Below are 16,159 nucleotides of genomic sequence, written 5' to 3' on the forward strand. Positions count from 1 at the left end.
CCTTCTCTTGGGGTAAAACGTCTATGTCCCCATGTTTAGGCCAGGTATCAGGTATCCAGCCCAGAGTTCTTTCCTCAAGAAATTCTTACTCAAGGCCTATTTCCAGGCTGAAATATTACTTTCCCCAAGTTTGTCCTCTTGAAACAGACTGTTGGTGGTCTCATGCCTGGGTCTGAAGGGTAGTCAAGGGAGCAACTATTCATGGAGGTGAGCCACTGTGTAGACAGTAGAATGTAGGGCATGAGGACGGAAGCCAGGAGACCAGAGAAAGGCTTCTACAGCATTTCAGGTGAGAGGTGATGACAGTGATGGAGATGGTAAGAAAGGCTGGACTCTAGATATATTTTGAAAGTAAAGACAATGGGCTTCACTGATACATTGAACAGGAGCCATGAGAGAAAGAGAAGGGGAAGTGTGATTTCAAGGTTTCTGGCCTGAACACCTGGAAAGATGACATTGTCATTAACCTAGATAGTAAGGAGGGGGGAAAATAGAAGGTTCTTGGATAAAGATCAGAGGCCCAATTTTAAATGCAGAAAATTTTGGATGCCCATTACATAGCAAAGTGGGTAGGTAATTCCATGTTTAAATGAATCTTGCCTTTCTTAAAGACTATGCTTCCAGCAACTAGCATAGGGTCTTGAAACAGGGGATTGTTAATACTTGATTAGTCAGATGAATATGTGACCTTCCTCCATAGAAGTATTTCAAGACCTAGTCACACTTTTGTATCCCCACATAATCAAATTGGTTAATCTAAAGCCTATTGACGTTACACAGCCTGGCCAACTGCGTAAGCCAGGATATTAACAACCTGATTGTTTAGTATCTTCTTGTTCTTGGCTCTCACAAACATTTTGATTAGGACTAGCGCTGAAGTTGAATATGAATACCAAATGGATTGAAGTGAGATCCATGGTCCCTGTCTTATTATCCTAGTGTTGAACTTTCTTTATTCACTGATTGCAAGGAATTTTTCTCTGTAATTATAAAATGTATAATTCCATCTCGGGAATTATATTGTTTTTCTTCACCACATGTTTGGAAATGTTTACAGCTTGAGCTCTTGTTATTTCAGTATGCTTGAACGCATTCTGGATACTAATAGGGCCTGAAAGTGTCTGATGATGCTGAAAACTCGATGAAGGTTAGTTCTTCAGAAAATGTTAATGTGATGAATGAGCAATAAGGCCGATCCTCCTGGCTCTGAATTTACAGATACTATAAAACCATTTGTCTATAAAACTTAATATATTTCACAGCGTTAAAAAGGTCAGACCTCTGTTGCATGATGTTGGAGACTAAGTTGCTCATGCACATTCTCTTGGATCTTCTATAATCAAGCTATTTTTCCCCTTTACACTCTTCAAGTTTCTCTTGTCAAGTTCACCAATGATATCGACATTAAAAAAATCTATAGTCATTGTCTTTAATCCTCATTTTACTTATCTTCTCAGCAACATTTGGCACAGTTGACTGCTTCATCCTTAAACACTTTTCCTTCTTTATTTTGGATGATTGTGCTCTTTTGGTGTAATGTGTATGTGTCAACTTGACTAAACCACAGGATGCACAGGCATTTGGTCAAGACTTATTCCTGAATTGTTTCTGGGTGAGATTAACATTTGATGGTAGAATGAATAAACAGATTGTCTTCCCTAGTGTAGATAGGCCTCATCCAATCAACTGAAGGCCAGAAAAGAATAAAAGGGAATTTCTGTTGCCTGAATGTCTTGAGCTGGAACATTGGTCTTTTCATGCATTTTTAAAAAACTTTATTTTTTCAGTGTTTCAAGATTCATTGTTTATGCACCACACCCAGTGCTCCATGCAATATGTGCCCTCCTTAATATCCACCACCAGGCTCACCCAACCCCCTGCCCCCCCCCCCCCACCAAAACCCTCAGTTTGTTTCTCAGAATCCACAGTCTCTCATGGTTTGTCTCCTCCTCAATTTCCCCCAACTCCCTTCTCCTCTCCATCTCCCCATGCCCTCCATGTTATTCCTTATGCTCCACAAATAAGTGAAACCGTATGATAATTGGCTCTCTTCTTTATCCATTTGTCTGTTGAAGGGCATCTAGGCTCTTTCCACAGTTTGGCTATTGTGGTCATTGCTGCTATGAACATTGAGGTGCATATGGCCCTTCTTTTCACTACATCTGTATCTTTGGGGTAAATACCCAATAGTGCAACTGCAGGGTCATAGGGAAACTCTATTTTTAATTTCTTAAGGAATCTCCACACTGTTTTCCAAAGTGGCTGCACCAATTTGCATTCCCACCAACAGTGTAAGAGGGTTCCCCTTTCTCCACATCCCCTCCAACACTTGTTGTTTGCTGTCTTGTTAATTTTGGCCATTCTCTTGCATTTGATCTCAAGATGAAACACCAGTTCCTCTTGGGTTTTGCGCCCATGGGCTCTTCTGGTTCTCAGTCCTTTGGAGACATACCGGAACAATACCAATACATAGCTTTCTTTGGTCTCCAGCTTTCTGACTACAGATCTTGACTTCTTAACTTCTTAACCTCCAAACTTGCACAAGCCAACTCTTTATATAATAAATCTCTCATTCTATGTGTGTGTGTTTCTTTGCTGTAATTGAGTTCCTTCACTAGAATTTAGCACTAAGAGCACAGAAAACTTTTTGTCTATTTTGTTCACTTCTGTATTCCAGATCTGGAATTGTGTCTAGTAAACAATAGGCACTCAACAAATACTTGTGGACTGTAGGAAGAAAAAAAATTTGCTTGTGGTATTTTCCCAAGGTCTAAGACCAATAACAACTTGTGCTCATGTGCGTATTTCTTCACAGATGCTCAGAGCATGTCCACATGTGTTAACTTATTTATCCTTACATCATCCTATAAGAGGGGGAAGAGGGGAACCATTTAACTATGACTCATATTTACTGGTGAACTGGGAATGCTTGGTTCTTAGGAGTCTTAAGGCCCTGTGTTTTGAAGCTACAATCACCTCAAAAGGGGCTGCTGGGCATACCTTCACTTATCTCATGGACACAATGTATCTTGGAATCCTGTCTTGGAAGAATTGATTTCTTTGCATTTTCCTACAAGAATGGGCCAGCAAAAATACACTCAGTTAATATGAATTTTAAACATTTAAAATTCTTTCCAGACTGAGAAAGCTATAACTAAAAGTTCTTTCAGAACTCACAAGCGCCCAGAAACCAAGGAGTAGATTACTTTGTAGCTTAATAATACCAATAACCAATAATCCTTTAGTGTCCTATGAATACTGTTATGTGACTCTTACTCCCTGTCAGTCCCCCCCCAACACTCAAATCTGTATTAAGTATTTCCATGACAATTTGTGAACAATGTGCAGATGCATATGGTTTTTGGCATTAAGATTTCATAGGAGGGAGATGATACATAATAAACTTTTTAAGTAAATGTACCAATATTCCAGCTTTTAAATAGTAATCCGGTAGTCACAGGCCCCAAATTTTTATTTTGTGTTTATTTGTGTACAAAATATGTTATAATTTACTGATGCATGTGCAGCAAAATATACTATCACATACAACAAAAATACACCTTTTACTCTTCTTCCCCTGCCCCTGAAAAATGGCAACACTGTTTTGGCAGTTCAGCAGCTAAAAATAAAGTGCTATAATTAAGCAGTATCATAATGTCTTCACTTGACAAATGTGATGTACAATTTGAGTACACGACCACATCTTTTGTTAGTTTTTTTCACAGAACAGGAAAGCCCACATCCTGAACCCCTTCAGAAGATACAAATATTTGTATATATATGTACACATGTATACACTGTATATGTAAAGTGCCAAAGAGCGTCTTTGTCTTTTGTGAGTTTGATGTAGGGGATCTCAGAGTTCATCAGCAGGCACCGAGAAGCTCACTGAAGGGTGGCTTGTTGTGGGTGTGGTGTTGGCAGGAGGACGGAGGGAGGGAGCCTTCAGACCTCACTGGGGGACCTAGAACGGAAGGGCACTTTGGACTGGAAACAGCCACAGAACAGGAGCCACAGGGCACGCTGAATCTCCTGGTTGCGGAAGGCATAGATGATGGGATTGATCATGGAGTTGTAGGTGGCGGGCAGCAGGGTGGCGTAGGTATAGACTGCCGGGTCCTCGCGGCTGCCTACCACGCAATAGATGGCGAAGGGCAGCCAACTGGCGCCAAAAGTACCCAGTACCACGGCCAGCGTGCCCACACCCTTTCTGGTGGCTGCCAGGTGGGGCGGCGCCAGGCAGTGCTGCTGCAGCGCGATCTGGTGCGCGTGGCGCCAGACCACCTGGCAGATGCGCACGTACAGGTGCAGCATAATGCCGAAGACCGCAAAGAACGCGGCGGAGAGCAGCGCCACATGGCTGCGCGTCAGCGGGCGCACCACGCTGCAGGTGGCGCGCTCTGCTAGGCAGTTCCAGCCGAGCACCGGCAGCAGCCCGAGGCCTAGGGACACCGTCCAGGTGGCGGCGAGCAGGATGTGCACGCCCAACAGGGTCCGGCGCGAGTAGTAGGTGAGCGCGTTGTAGAGAGACAGGTAGCGGTCCACCGTGATGGCCAGCAGGCTGCTGACCGAGGCAGCGAAGGAAGCCACCAGGAAGCCCACCGTGAGCAGGCTCACCGTTTCTGAGGGCACCACGTACTGGAACACGAAGTGAAGGATGAGACCGCAGCCCGCCAGCAGGTCGGCGGTGGCCAGGCTGCCCACCAGCACAAACATAGGCGTGCGCAGCGCGGGGGTGGACGCGATTAGAGCCACTACCAGAGCATTTTCTCCTGCGATCACCGTCCCCGACACGCACAGGAGCACGTCCCAAGGATTCACCGCCGACAGCAGCAGCCCTGGCGGCCCGGCCGGCAGCTGAGAAGACAGCTCCAGGGACACGTTAGCCGCGCCGCCGTCCCCCAGCGCCGCCGCTGCAGGGGGCCCCCATTCACCGTTGTCCCGCGCCCCTGCCGCTGTGGCCGCCGCCGCCGCTCCCTCGGCGGTCACTGCCACCACCTGGGACTCGTTGAGCGAGGAGGCGCTCGCGTTCATTGCGGCCTGTCGCTGCACCCTGCTTGGAAAAGGGAGAACAAGCGTCAGGTGTGTGGTTCGAGCCTCCCGGGAACTTCCCAGGCTCAGGTGCCCGACTCCTATTGCTCATCCCACCGCAGGACCCCAGAGCAGAGCGAGGAAGCAGTATCGAGAGCCTGAAATTAGTAAATACCTGTTGAGTGACCGAGCGAGCGAGTGAGTGAAATGCACACGAATGCCCCCACAAATAGATCTGAGTTTTTGTACAGATATCTGCACGGACAGCATGCACTCGCTTGCACAAAGATCAGTCCCGTAAGTGTGCCTGTAATTGCACACGCATCAGTTTGCCCTGAGCTAGAGGTATCAGCCTTGGCCGAGTAGCGCCTGGGCTCTGGCGGCGGGGATTAGGCTTTCTCCCAAACTGGGCGGCGGAGTCGCTGTCCGCGGTGCTGAAACCGAAGTTTCTGAGGTCGCGGAGTTCAGCGGGCCCTGAAGGCACAGAGATCCCTGAGAAAGGGGTTTTGGGGAGGCAGGCTGTGTGCCGGGAGTATGTGGAGCCAAGCGTGCCCCCATTTCTCCGGCTTTAAGGACTCATCCCCTGGCTATCCTTCACCCCTTCCCTACTCCACACCCTCAAAGTTCGTCTCGGGAGCCGGGCTGCTCACCTGGGGAGTCAGGGCTTCAGGAAGTCGCTGATCATGAGCGCTGCAGCGGGGCGCCAGGCTGCGCTCCCCGCGCGCGCGGCTATGCCTGCGGGGCGACAGGGCCCGCGCGGAGCAGAGCGCCGGGCTCCTGTGGCTGTGCTGGCGCCGCCGAGAGTGAGAGACACAGTCAGAGGCAGAAAAGGCGGCTACGAGCTGCGCGCCCGCTGGAGACTGACAGGCAGGTGACGTCAGGCTCCCGGCTCCTGGGTGCGAGGCGGCACTCACTCTGTTTCACCGCCCATCACTAACCCCCCACCGCCATCCCTCCACCCCCAAAGTATGTCTCAGAGGGTTCAAGGAGGGAGCAGAAGCCGTAGCGGCCACCTCCAGTCCAAAACGTCCAGGAGTGGGATAAGGGAACGAGGAGAGGGAGAGGAGGATGAAGTCTTTGAGGAGGGTGAGCTGGGAGGGGAGGGGTCAGGTGTGACCGCTCAGCCCACGGTCAAAGGTCACTGAGAGGCTCAGGTGGGTGTTGACGTCCGGAGAAGGAGGAGATTAGGGCAGGGAGGTCAGACCACACAGTTGCTACCTTTAAAAAAGATACATTACTCTGTTGCGGGCAGGAATGAATGAACCAGGGGGAAAATGAGCTTTTGAGAGGATGTTTGTGGTGGGTGTCAGTCGAGTAGAGCCAGAGGAGAAATGTAGAGTTGAATAAACAAGGAAAAGATGGGACATTTGAGGAAAATAGTCTTTTTGGAAGTTACCTGTGCAATTCCTCTCTCTTTCCCTCCATTCCTTCCTCTCCCTCCCCAAGGTCTTTCTGGAACTCTACACAGGAGGTTTTACCATGATTTCCCAGCTCAGTGTTTCCCAGTTTCGGTGTGGATAGTGCCCTTGGAACCTGCTCTTCAATTAAATATCAGGTCTGTGTCTTTTCAGAAAAGAAGAAAACAGCAAAATGTGATTTACTTTCCTGGCAACAGACTTTGCCCTGTTAATTAGTACCCTATAAAACAAATTACAGGATGAAAATAGTGATAACTCAGCTGCACCAGACTTCAGTAGGCAGGAGTTTTATTTTCAGCCCAGATAAATCATTCTTTTGGTTTAAAGGTGTTTTGTTTTGTCAGTAAAATACAAGTAGTAGACTTCTTCTTTTATTCAATCAGTCAGAATCTCCAATAGTTGGACTTGGGCAAAAGCTGAAATAATTGACCTCTTCGAAAGCTCTAAAATTAATGATTGCACAGTGGCATGGTGGCATAATACCAAGTTCACAGCCATGACTTTCAGGGACCACATGCTCTGGGAAAAAGAAAAAATAGACAATATTTGCTATTGGTGCTTCCCCTGCTTTTCCTTCTTCCCTTTCCTGGCTTCACTTCGCCTCTGGCCCCATGGGCTCTCCAAAGAAAAATCAAAACAAACAAATCAAAACTCAGACTGTGTACAGGCTAGTGTGGGAGGTAGATTTTTTACTCTGGTTTTTTCTCTTTAAACATAACCCCCAAGTCCAGACTCCTTCTGGACACCTTGCCTCAATGCAGCTGAACTTAACTAGAGGAAAGAAAGACAACTATAGGACCATTTAATTCTTGGCTGCGATAGCCAACATTGGACAATAGAATGAGTTTATGCACAATTTTTCTATTTGGGAGGTTTATAAAATTCTCCATCTACCATTTTCATGAATCCCCAAGCTGACTGAAGCTCCAAGTTTCTGAAAAGAGTTTCAGTAAAAGATTCTCATGTAAAAGCCAAAAATGTTGTTGCAGAGCTGTCAAATGAACTGCCAAAGCACTATAATAACACGTTAATTACAAAATTTCCAATCAGATAAAGGCCCAAGAGGAGGAGAATCCTTCTTAATGTTTATATGTGTTACATTTTTACACACAATGCAGTCGAAAGTGTGAGATTCGCCTTGAACACCTTGAGGCTTTCACCATTGCTAAGAGTGAACTTTTTGGTGGTCTCAAGAGGAAGATAGCATATATAGAATTATGTATATAAATGCTGGTTGAGGGTTTGTAGACTGTCTTTTTGTCATGCCAGTTTGTGGTTACTTCTCTCAGTTGCTAGGCTGAACCTTGAAAGTAGACAGAACACCTTATTTCAAGCTCCTTCTTATCTCCCCTCCTTCCTGGGAGGCAGAAGATGGGAAAGAAGAAAGGTATGTTATGGTTATAAACAAATATTATAGGTACTTCATTATCTACTCTTCCAACACCTCCTCATAAGTATTTGCCCCTCCAGCGGTCTTCTAAAATGTTTAGCTTATGAGCACTTTCCACTCCCAGCCCAGCTTTTGGAGGAGATCAACACTGGACCCATGGCTAGATAAGACCAGCCAGCTATTCTCTGTTGAGCTGGGGACCAGATTCTTCTTGAAAATTTGAATTAAGACACTTTGTGACAAGGGTCAGTCAGTGTTGACTCTGGATATAAAAGATCATTAAAAGTTAGTGTTGGCGCACTCCTGTTGAGCCTTGTGTGAAATGAGTAATCAGAGGAAGCCAGGTGCAATGAAAGAAAAAAGCAGATGTATAGAAGAACAGAGATGAAGATCAAATGACTGAGAGATGGAGGGGGTGACTGTAATCACTGAGTGCCTTATTCCTGACTCTAGGAGCCTGGGTCCCTGGATGCCTTGAAATTGCCATTTGTATCTTTACTACAAACCTTCCTAATCTTGAGCTACCTTGAGTGAGTTTCTGTTCTGTGATCATTGATACTTGATGAAAAGTATCATTCATCTATCAGCTTGTCTGGTTTCTGGTTATGTTTTGGGGCAAGCAAAATTTGGTTTCTGGCTTGTAGTCACTCATCATCGCCAACTCTGGTGCATGCCCATCATATCCTCTGGTGCCTTTCTATTCTAGCATTATCTAAGCACTAACACGAGAATGCTTTCCTTGTCTGAGGTTATGCCCAGAGATTATATCCTCTCAATAACAACTCTTTCTCTGGCTCCCCTGGGTAACTTTTGCCCACTTCAGCCTAAGCCAGTGGTTCCCAACACTGGTTGTACATTAGAATTACCTGAAGAGCTTTTAAAAACTATTCCTTCCTGGATCCCTCGCCCAAAGAGTCTGATTCATTTGGTCTGGAATGAGGATCGAGCATCAGATTTTCTAAAGAAGCTAATAGAAAGCCAGGGCTGAGAACGCTTGTCTCAGCAATTGTACAGTCTCCTTCCTTATCAGTTTAGCATGCAACTGAAGTGGTGAAGTGGAGTTTGGAATAATCACACCAAAAGAATTTTGGTAAAATCTAGTCACTTAGTTTAATTTCAGATTTAAGGCACTAACTAGATCTCCTCTACAAACCTTTAGTTTTCCACACCCACAGAACCTCCATTATGGCCCAAGATGATTGCTGACACTTGGTTTCCTGTGGGCTCTGATGAACTCAGTGGCTCCCATCAGGGATATCTAAACTATGGTTGCCCTGGACCCTCTATTTTTCTGTAGAGGTACAGAATACTCTCGAGATACCTCAGCATCTGCCTCCTTCCTAGTTCTGAGTTCACAGCCATTTCCCAGGTGTGCCCTCTCCTGGCCCAGATTTTTGCAAACCAATTCTGTTTTACAAAATTAGAGCTGCAGTCAGTCAAGCTGTCTAAACCTTATAAAACTAGGTTGGAAAGACCCATGCTAGCAATTCTGGCCCATGTTTCTGAGCATCTGTAGACACCCACCCACCCACCCACACACATACACACACACACTCGATCTATGTTCTTAGAGGCAAGCAGTCTAGTTTTCTACTGGAAAGTCTAAGTCTATTTGGTGGTACACAGATACTTACGCTGACAGCTCAGGAAGAGAGCAGGTGTTTAGTGAGACATATGAGGCTGTTATTAAGAAAGACTGTTGCTGAAGGAGGCAGCAATCACAAAGGACCATTGAACAGACGATATCATTTGTCCAGGTCCAGCATATTGGATGGAGTGTAATCTTTTGGGGACACATGCTGAGGCAGATGAATGATATTCAAAATATCTTCATTTCTCTGCTCTTACCATCTTCAGGGTTTCCTTTCCCCCTCAGACACTGGACATAGGTCATGAAGCCCAAGGCACCTACCTACTGCTTCTGTATGCCCAAACACATTAGGGATATTCCTACTTCATGCCAGGTGAGTAGCCTTTACTCCAAGGACTGTTATTCTGGGAGGTCAGCATAACCTGATGTTCCCACCAAATTTAGAAAAGGAGAAGACCACTATTATTATCATTACATGTCTACAAGATGTAGAATATTGGGCAGGGCAGTTGAAATTTTTTATTTAATTCAGTGGTAAGCAACTTTTTTTTTTTTTTTGCTTCAGAAACAAATTAGGAAAAATAGTAGCATTTAAAGATATTATGTCCTTTTTCATAGAGAGCAAAAATAACTTTCATGGAGTTTCATGGGGGATATGCATAATGTTATAAGTTAGATTCAGTTAGACTAGATTAGTACTGACTTTTTGAGCATGAGAATGAGAAAGTTGGCTCTACTGGTATTTTTGAGAAGTAACACAGAAGAAATCTTCTCTGCCATGCCCTACATTTTCAAGGTGCTTTGGACCTCACAAAGCATGTTCATACTCTTTATCTCATTTCGTTCTTTAAAACAATTACATGGATTTGGGGGTTATTTACCTTGCAGCTGGGGCAACTGAAGTTCAGAGGAGTAAAGTGAGTTGTTCAAGGGCACACAGGACACCAGAGGTACACTGTGTATAAGATATCAGCAAGATTATGAGAAAGCAAACAAATATCGATTCAATATACACAAAGGTGTGTAGACTCCAAAACTCTAAGAGGCTTTACTTGAAATAGATGTATTCAAAATGATAGAGGTTGTATTTTATAACTTCAGTATTACTATGAACAGCTGTTTATAGATGACCTTGGCTGCCTTATAAGTTCCTTTTTAAATGTATTATAAAAAAAATTAAAGGGAATTTTGAAAGATAAACTTTCACCCACATTCCCATCAGGAACTAGGATTGCTTTTTTTCCCCCCACAGATCATAACTTCTTGAGGGTTGAACCAGTTCCAATGAATTTTTCCATCAGTATAATCTATCTGGTAGATACTCAATAAACAGAGTAGATACTCAATAAACATCTAATGAGTGACTTTTCAGAATTTACCACATACATACATATCTTATATATAATGCATATACTACGTATATAGAGCACAATTTAAATTTTCACTTCATTTTTATATGTTACATTATAGTTATTTAATAATTGCTTTTGTTTACTCATTCACTCAATAAACATTTATTGAGCAGCTACTACATGATAGACATTGTGTCAGAAAACGAAGATACCAAAATAAGTGTCTATCCTCAGAAACAAGTAAATAGATCCTATGAAAACAGTGTGGAGTAAAGGGGACACTCAGGAGGAGACTCTCACCCCACCTGGAGAGTCAGGAAAGGCCTCTCTGAAGAGATGATGCCCGAGCTGAGTTTTGAAGGATGAGTAGCATTTAGATTAGGAAGACGTTGAAATGTTCCAGGCAGAGGGAGCTGTAGGTGCAGAGGCATGAGGTCAAAGGCACTTGGCACAAGTCACTGGCCTGTGGGTAGTTAATTGTGGCTGGTGTGTAAGACAAAAGAGCAAGAGATACACCAGATAGTTGGAACCAATTCATGAAGGGCTTGGCCTCCTATGCCATAGCAAGAGTTGGATTTTATCCTGAAGGTGATGAAGAGCCTGTGGCAGATTTTCTTAAGCAAGGGTGATTGATATCATCAGATTGGATCCCTCTTACCTACCAACAACTCTATGATGGATGGAGTAGAGAAGGGTAAGAGTAGAGTCAGGCAAACCTGTGGGGAGGCTGCTGCAGGAATCTATATAGGAGATTCTGGGGACCTATCAGCGGGGACTGATGGAGGAGATTGGAGGAGTTGATGGGTCCATTGCATGTTTTGTGTATTATATTAGTTAAAGCAAATCTAGATGCTGTGAAAGATACTTCTCCATATCTTGGTGACATAACATACTAGAAGGTTGTTTCTTACTCACATGAAATTCAAAACAAGTTTTTTTGATGGGAAGACAGCCTTTTGCATCATCAGTCCAGAAACCCAGCTCCTTCCATGTTTAGTTCTACCCTCCTCTAAGACTTCAAATTTTCAACATTCACCATTTTAGCATTTCCCCATTCCGGTAATTAGGAAGTGAGCTTGGAGAATTCTACCTGGAGTATTTTATGGGACATGCCTGGGAGTGGGTGGGGAGGTACAGACACAGATAAAGGGAGAGAAGGTATCAAGGATGACTTCCGGTTTTTAGGTGTGGACAGAAGTGGGCCTGGAGAGAGGCAGTGTGACAACTGGGAACATACTGAGTTTGAGGTGGGACAACCAGCTGCAAATCTCCAGTAAAGATGAATAGAGGGGTGGTTCTAAAACTCAGCAGGGGGTGTAGATTGGAAACATAGGTTAAGATACTATATAATAATAATAACAAGGGGCACCTGGGTGGCTCAGCGGGTTAAGCCTCTGTCTTTGGCTCAGGTCATGATCTCAGGGTCCTGGGATCGAGCCCCACATCAGGCTCTCTGCTCAGCAGGGAGCCTGCTTCCCCCTCTCTCTGTCTGCCTCTCTGCCTACTTGTGATCTCTGTCTGTGTCAAATAAATAAATAAAATCTTTAAAATAAGAATAATAATAATAATACCATTCATTGAATTTGTACCATTTACTATGGTACTCTATGGGGTGGATCCTATCGTACTTCTCATTATACAGAAGAGATGATGCTGAGGATTGGGGGTGAAGGAACTTTGCCATATGGTTGGAAAGTGAGAGTCAGAATTTGGACCCCAGTCTTCTGACTCCAACTGAAGGGAGTTGATAAGCCTAATCAAAGAAGACTAGAGACAGTCCCTTGGGGAATACAGTCTTTGCTGATGGGGAGATGAAGAGGTCACCACGGAGCAAGTTGAGAAGAGCCATCCGGGAAGCAGGACGTATCATAGAAACTCAGCCTCGGTCAGAGAGTAGAGAGTGGGTGTGAAAATCAAAGAAAGAGTGAGTTTCAGGAGGAAGAGAGTCAAATTATATCCTGAGAGGTCAGGGAAGAAAAAGGTGTTAGCTGAACACTTTCCAGGATGTTACTGGTGACTTCACTGAAGGTGCAGGAAGGTGCGGAGGGGGGCAGCACAGCTGGAGTGAAGGGGCTGTAAATGCAAGGTGAGAAGGAAGAGTGCAGTTTGGCTCCAGGGGGAGGAGAGTAATAGGGCCCTAGCTAGCTAGAGATGTAAGTCCAAGAGTGAGATTTTCCTTAAAAATTTGAAGAGAAAAGAGACAGCTGAGTGGCCAAAGTTGATTTCAGAGAGAGTAGTTATTTGAGGGGGTGAGATGGAGGGGAACAAAGAAATAGAGGGTCTGGAAGAAAGGTGGAGGGGCAGGAATGACGAGGGGTCCAGCTGGAGCCACACACAGGAATTTTAAGTGGGGAGCCACACACTCAAGACATCGCCTTCTAATTCTTTGTGAAATTTGAGGAGGAGGACCCCAGCTAATAGATGGTAAATGGAAAGGGTCTTTACGGTTATCATTTTGATGGCTACACAATATTACATTGAAGACACAGAGTGGCATTTAATTTACCATTCTCCTGCAGTTAGACGTTTAGATTGTTTATATGTTTGCTATCGAAGATAACGCTGCAAAGATTACTTTCATGAGCATAATTATTTTTATTTGATTTGATTATCTCAACATGAAAATTGTCAGCCAAAGGGCAGATACATTTTCATGGCTCTTGAAATGCACGGCCAAATTGCTTTTCAAAATGACTATAATAATTTAGAATGCCAATAGCGCTCTGTGAGTATACAAGTTTCTCTGCAGCTTTTATAGCACTGGGTTTTATTATTTTAAAATGTTCTTTCAGTTCAAAGGGTATAATGGTATCTCATTAATGATTTAAATTATATTTATATGATTTCCACTAAGATAGACCATTTGTCTCGCTTTCTCTAAGCAACTTGAATTTTCTCTTATTTGAATGATCTATTGTTAACCTGTCTGTTAGGACTTAAAGCTGGTCCTATATACCTGATCAAGTCTACTGTAGATATTAATCTTTTGCATGTCAAACTTGAGGAAAATTTTCCCTTCTTTCCCCTTTACTTTTGATTGTTCAAGAGTATTGAATTTTTATAAAGTTTTTTTTTTTAAAGATAACATATATTTCAGTGTCTAACCTAAGAAAGGCATAACATGACTTCAGAGTAGAGATTTTCTGACATTTATTGGAGAAGAGAGAAGACAGAGATCTTCTGGGGAGACAAAAGTTCCTAGGAGGGGCTGGACCCTACGGAAGCTGCAGTCTCCTCGGAGTAGCAAAAGCCCAACTCTTTGGCCAAGGTCGGTATGTCTACCCACGGAGGGTATAGGCATGTGAGGACAGCAGAGACTTTGGGCAGGCCTGGGAGACCATGGCTCTTAAATTATGGCACAGAGCTCCTCAGGGAGGTCAGAAATTAGTACCTCAGCTACAAGGGAGGCCAGTAGGCTCTGGGTAATTAAAGAGCCCAACCCAGTGGGAGCACAGTAGAGACTAGCCTTGGACAAGGTGGGCATCTGGTTAGAACACAACCCACTGGAAACTCTGAACAGAAAAGAAGCCCTAAACAGAGGGAAGTAATTACAGGAGAAGAGGAGGGGGAGAGGAATCATTCACTTAGACCCTTTCCATGGGCCATGGGCCATGGACCATGGGCCAAGCACATTATTTTGCCCACCCATGGCCCTGTGGGACTGTTGTTTATCACTCCTGCTTAACACACGAAGAAAAGAGGCTCGGGGGGATAGGGAAAATTCACTGCTACACAGCTTCTAAGGGGGGGACCCATTTGGTTCCCAAAGTCTCACTTCCTTAGAGAACATCTTGGCTCTAGAAGGGGGAGCTGAAGTGTGGTCCATGCAATGTGTGGTCTGGGGACAAGGGAATCAGTTAGGGGCAGTGAGCAAATTTTGGAGGGTCCCCTAGGTCAAGTGGAAGAATTTGGATTTCGTGCAGGAGGAAACAGAGACTCGGGGCAGATTCTGAGTGGAGAGATGATTTGAATTGATGCTTCGGGCAGACAGCGGGGAGTGGAGAGCAGAAAGGGCCTGCTTTTCTGTGACACACTTGTGGAAACCAAGCAAATAAATCAGGCCCAGTCCAGGAGAGCAAGTGGGAACGGATACTTCTGGATTGAGCTAAGATAACTCTCCATTCTGGAGGCTTATCTGAAATGCAATCCTCTGATCTTTTGAGAAGGTTTCTAAAACCTGGGAGAGGTTGCTAAGGGAATAAAGCCCTAAGTATCATAAACAGCTGAATCCTTAAAATAATTTTCCCAAAATATCATGAGTTCAATAATCCAGCCAGCAGCACTGGAGGGTTTGGGGGGAGAGGAGGAAGCCTGCGGGGCTCTGCCCTCTTTCCTTCCCTCTGGCCATCCTTCCGTGTACACAGGGGACAATCCACACCCAGAGTCCTCTTTCTGCCTGCGTCCTCAGGGTGTCAGGGGCCCGAGGGGTTCCTCCAGCCAGAGACCCGGCGCTCTTGTAGGTTCTCACATCCTACCGTCTTTTTACTTGATGTAGAATTACATGCCTACCCTGTACCCCAAACTGAATGATGCTTCCAGCAGGAATAATTGATTTGAATGACACTTATAACATGCTTATTTTCTTAGGTGGAGGTGGGTTAATTAGATTTTTCTTTTGAACTTTTTTTTTTAAAAGGATAAATATCTACATATAATCATAAAGAGACATTCCTAAAATGAAAATAACAACAACAACAACAACAGCAAAAAAATCCCCAACGGCATACACTGTGGACTCAGTTTTGTAAAAGAAATTATAAATATGTGTATGTATATATACACCACACGTCAAATGTTAACAGTGATCACCTCTGAGTGGAGGCTACATTTATCTTTTAAAAAAATGTGTCATATTAGTGCATTGGCAGAAACCAATAGCTGTCTCCCAGTATCTATTCCCTTTTTATTTTATAGTAATGGAACCTCCCATTCTAGCTGATTGTTAGAATAAAAAGCGTATTTCTAGGCATCCCTTTTAGCAAGGTGTGGTCATTTAATTGCTCTGACCAGTGAGATGCAAATGCATGTGTTGTATGGACCATCCAGAAAGTGTTCCTGAAAGGAAGGGGTTTGTCCTTCTTCTTCTTTCTTGCTTGCTGGAATTTAGCATGATGGCTGGAGGTGGAGCAGCTATCTTGGGTCCTGAAGATAGGTACAGAGCTCCTCTGCTCTGTAGAGCAACAAGAGAGAAGAAGCCTGGGTCCTTGATTATCATGGAGTTACTATACTAGCTCTGGACACTCTATACCCACATGAGACAGAACAATTTTTCCTCTTCTGTTTTGCTCAAGTCACTATAATTCAACTTTTCTGTCACTTGACAGATTGATAAAAACACAGATAATACATTTGTTATTTTTTAAATCATGAAATACAT

At 44.2% G+C, this 16,159-nt stretch overlaps 1 protein-coding gene across 1 annotated transcript; it reads right to left on the reverse strand.

Annotated features, from left to right (window-relative positions):
• Positions 1-3,569: 3,569 nt before the first annotated feature.
• Positions 3,570-5,049, reverse strand: GPR6 (G protein-coupled receptor 6). The gene has a single exon (XM_059176320.1). The coding sequence runs from the start codon at positions 5,032-5,034 to the stop codon at positions 3,946-3,948; it is 1,089 nt and encodes a 362-aa protein (XP_059032303.1). The 5' UTR covers positions 5,035-5,049; the 3' UTR covers positions 3,570-3,945.
• Positions 5,050-16,159: the final 11,110 nt, after the last annotated feature.

The sequence above is a fragment of the Mustela lutreola genome, chromosome 6, assembly GCF_030435805.1.
Source record: "Mustela lutreola isolate mMusLut2 chromosome 6, mMusLut2.pri, whole genome shotgun sequence".
NCBI classification, from domain to species: Eukaryota; Metazoa; Chordata; class Mammalia; order Carnivora; family Mustelidae; genus Mustela; species Mustela lutreola.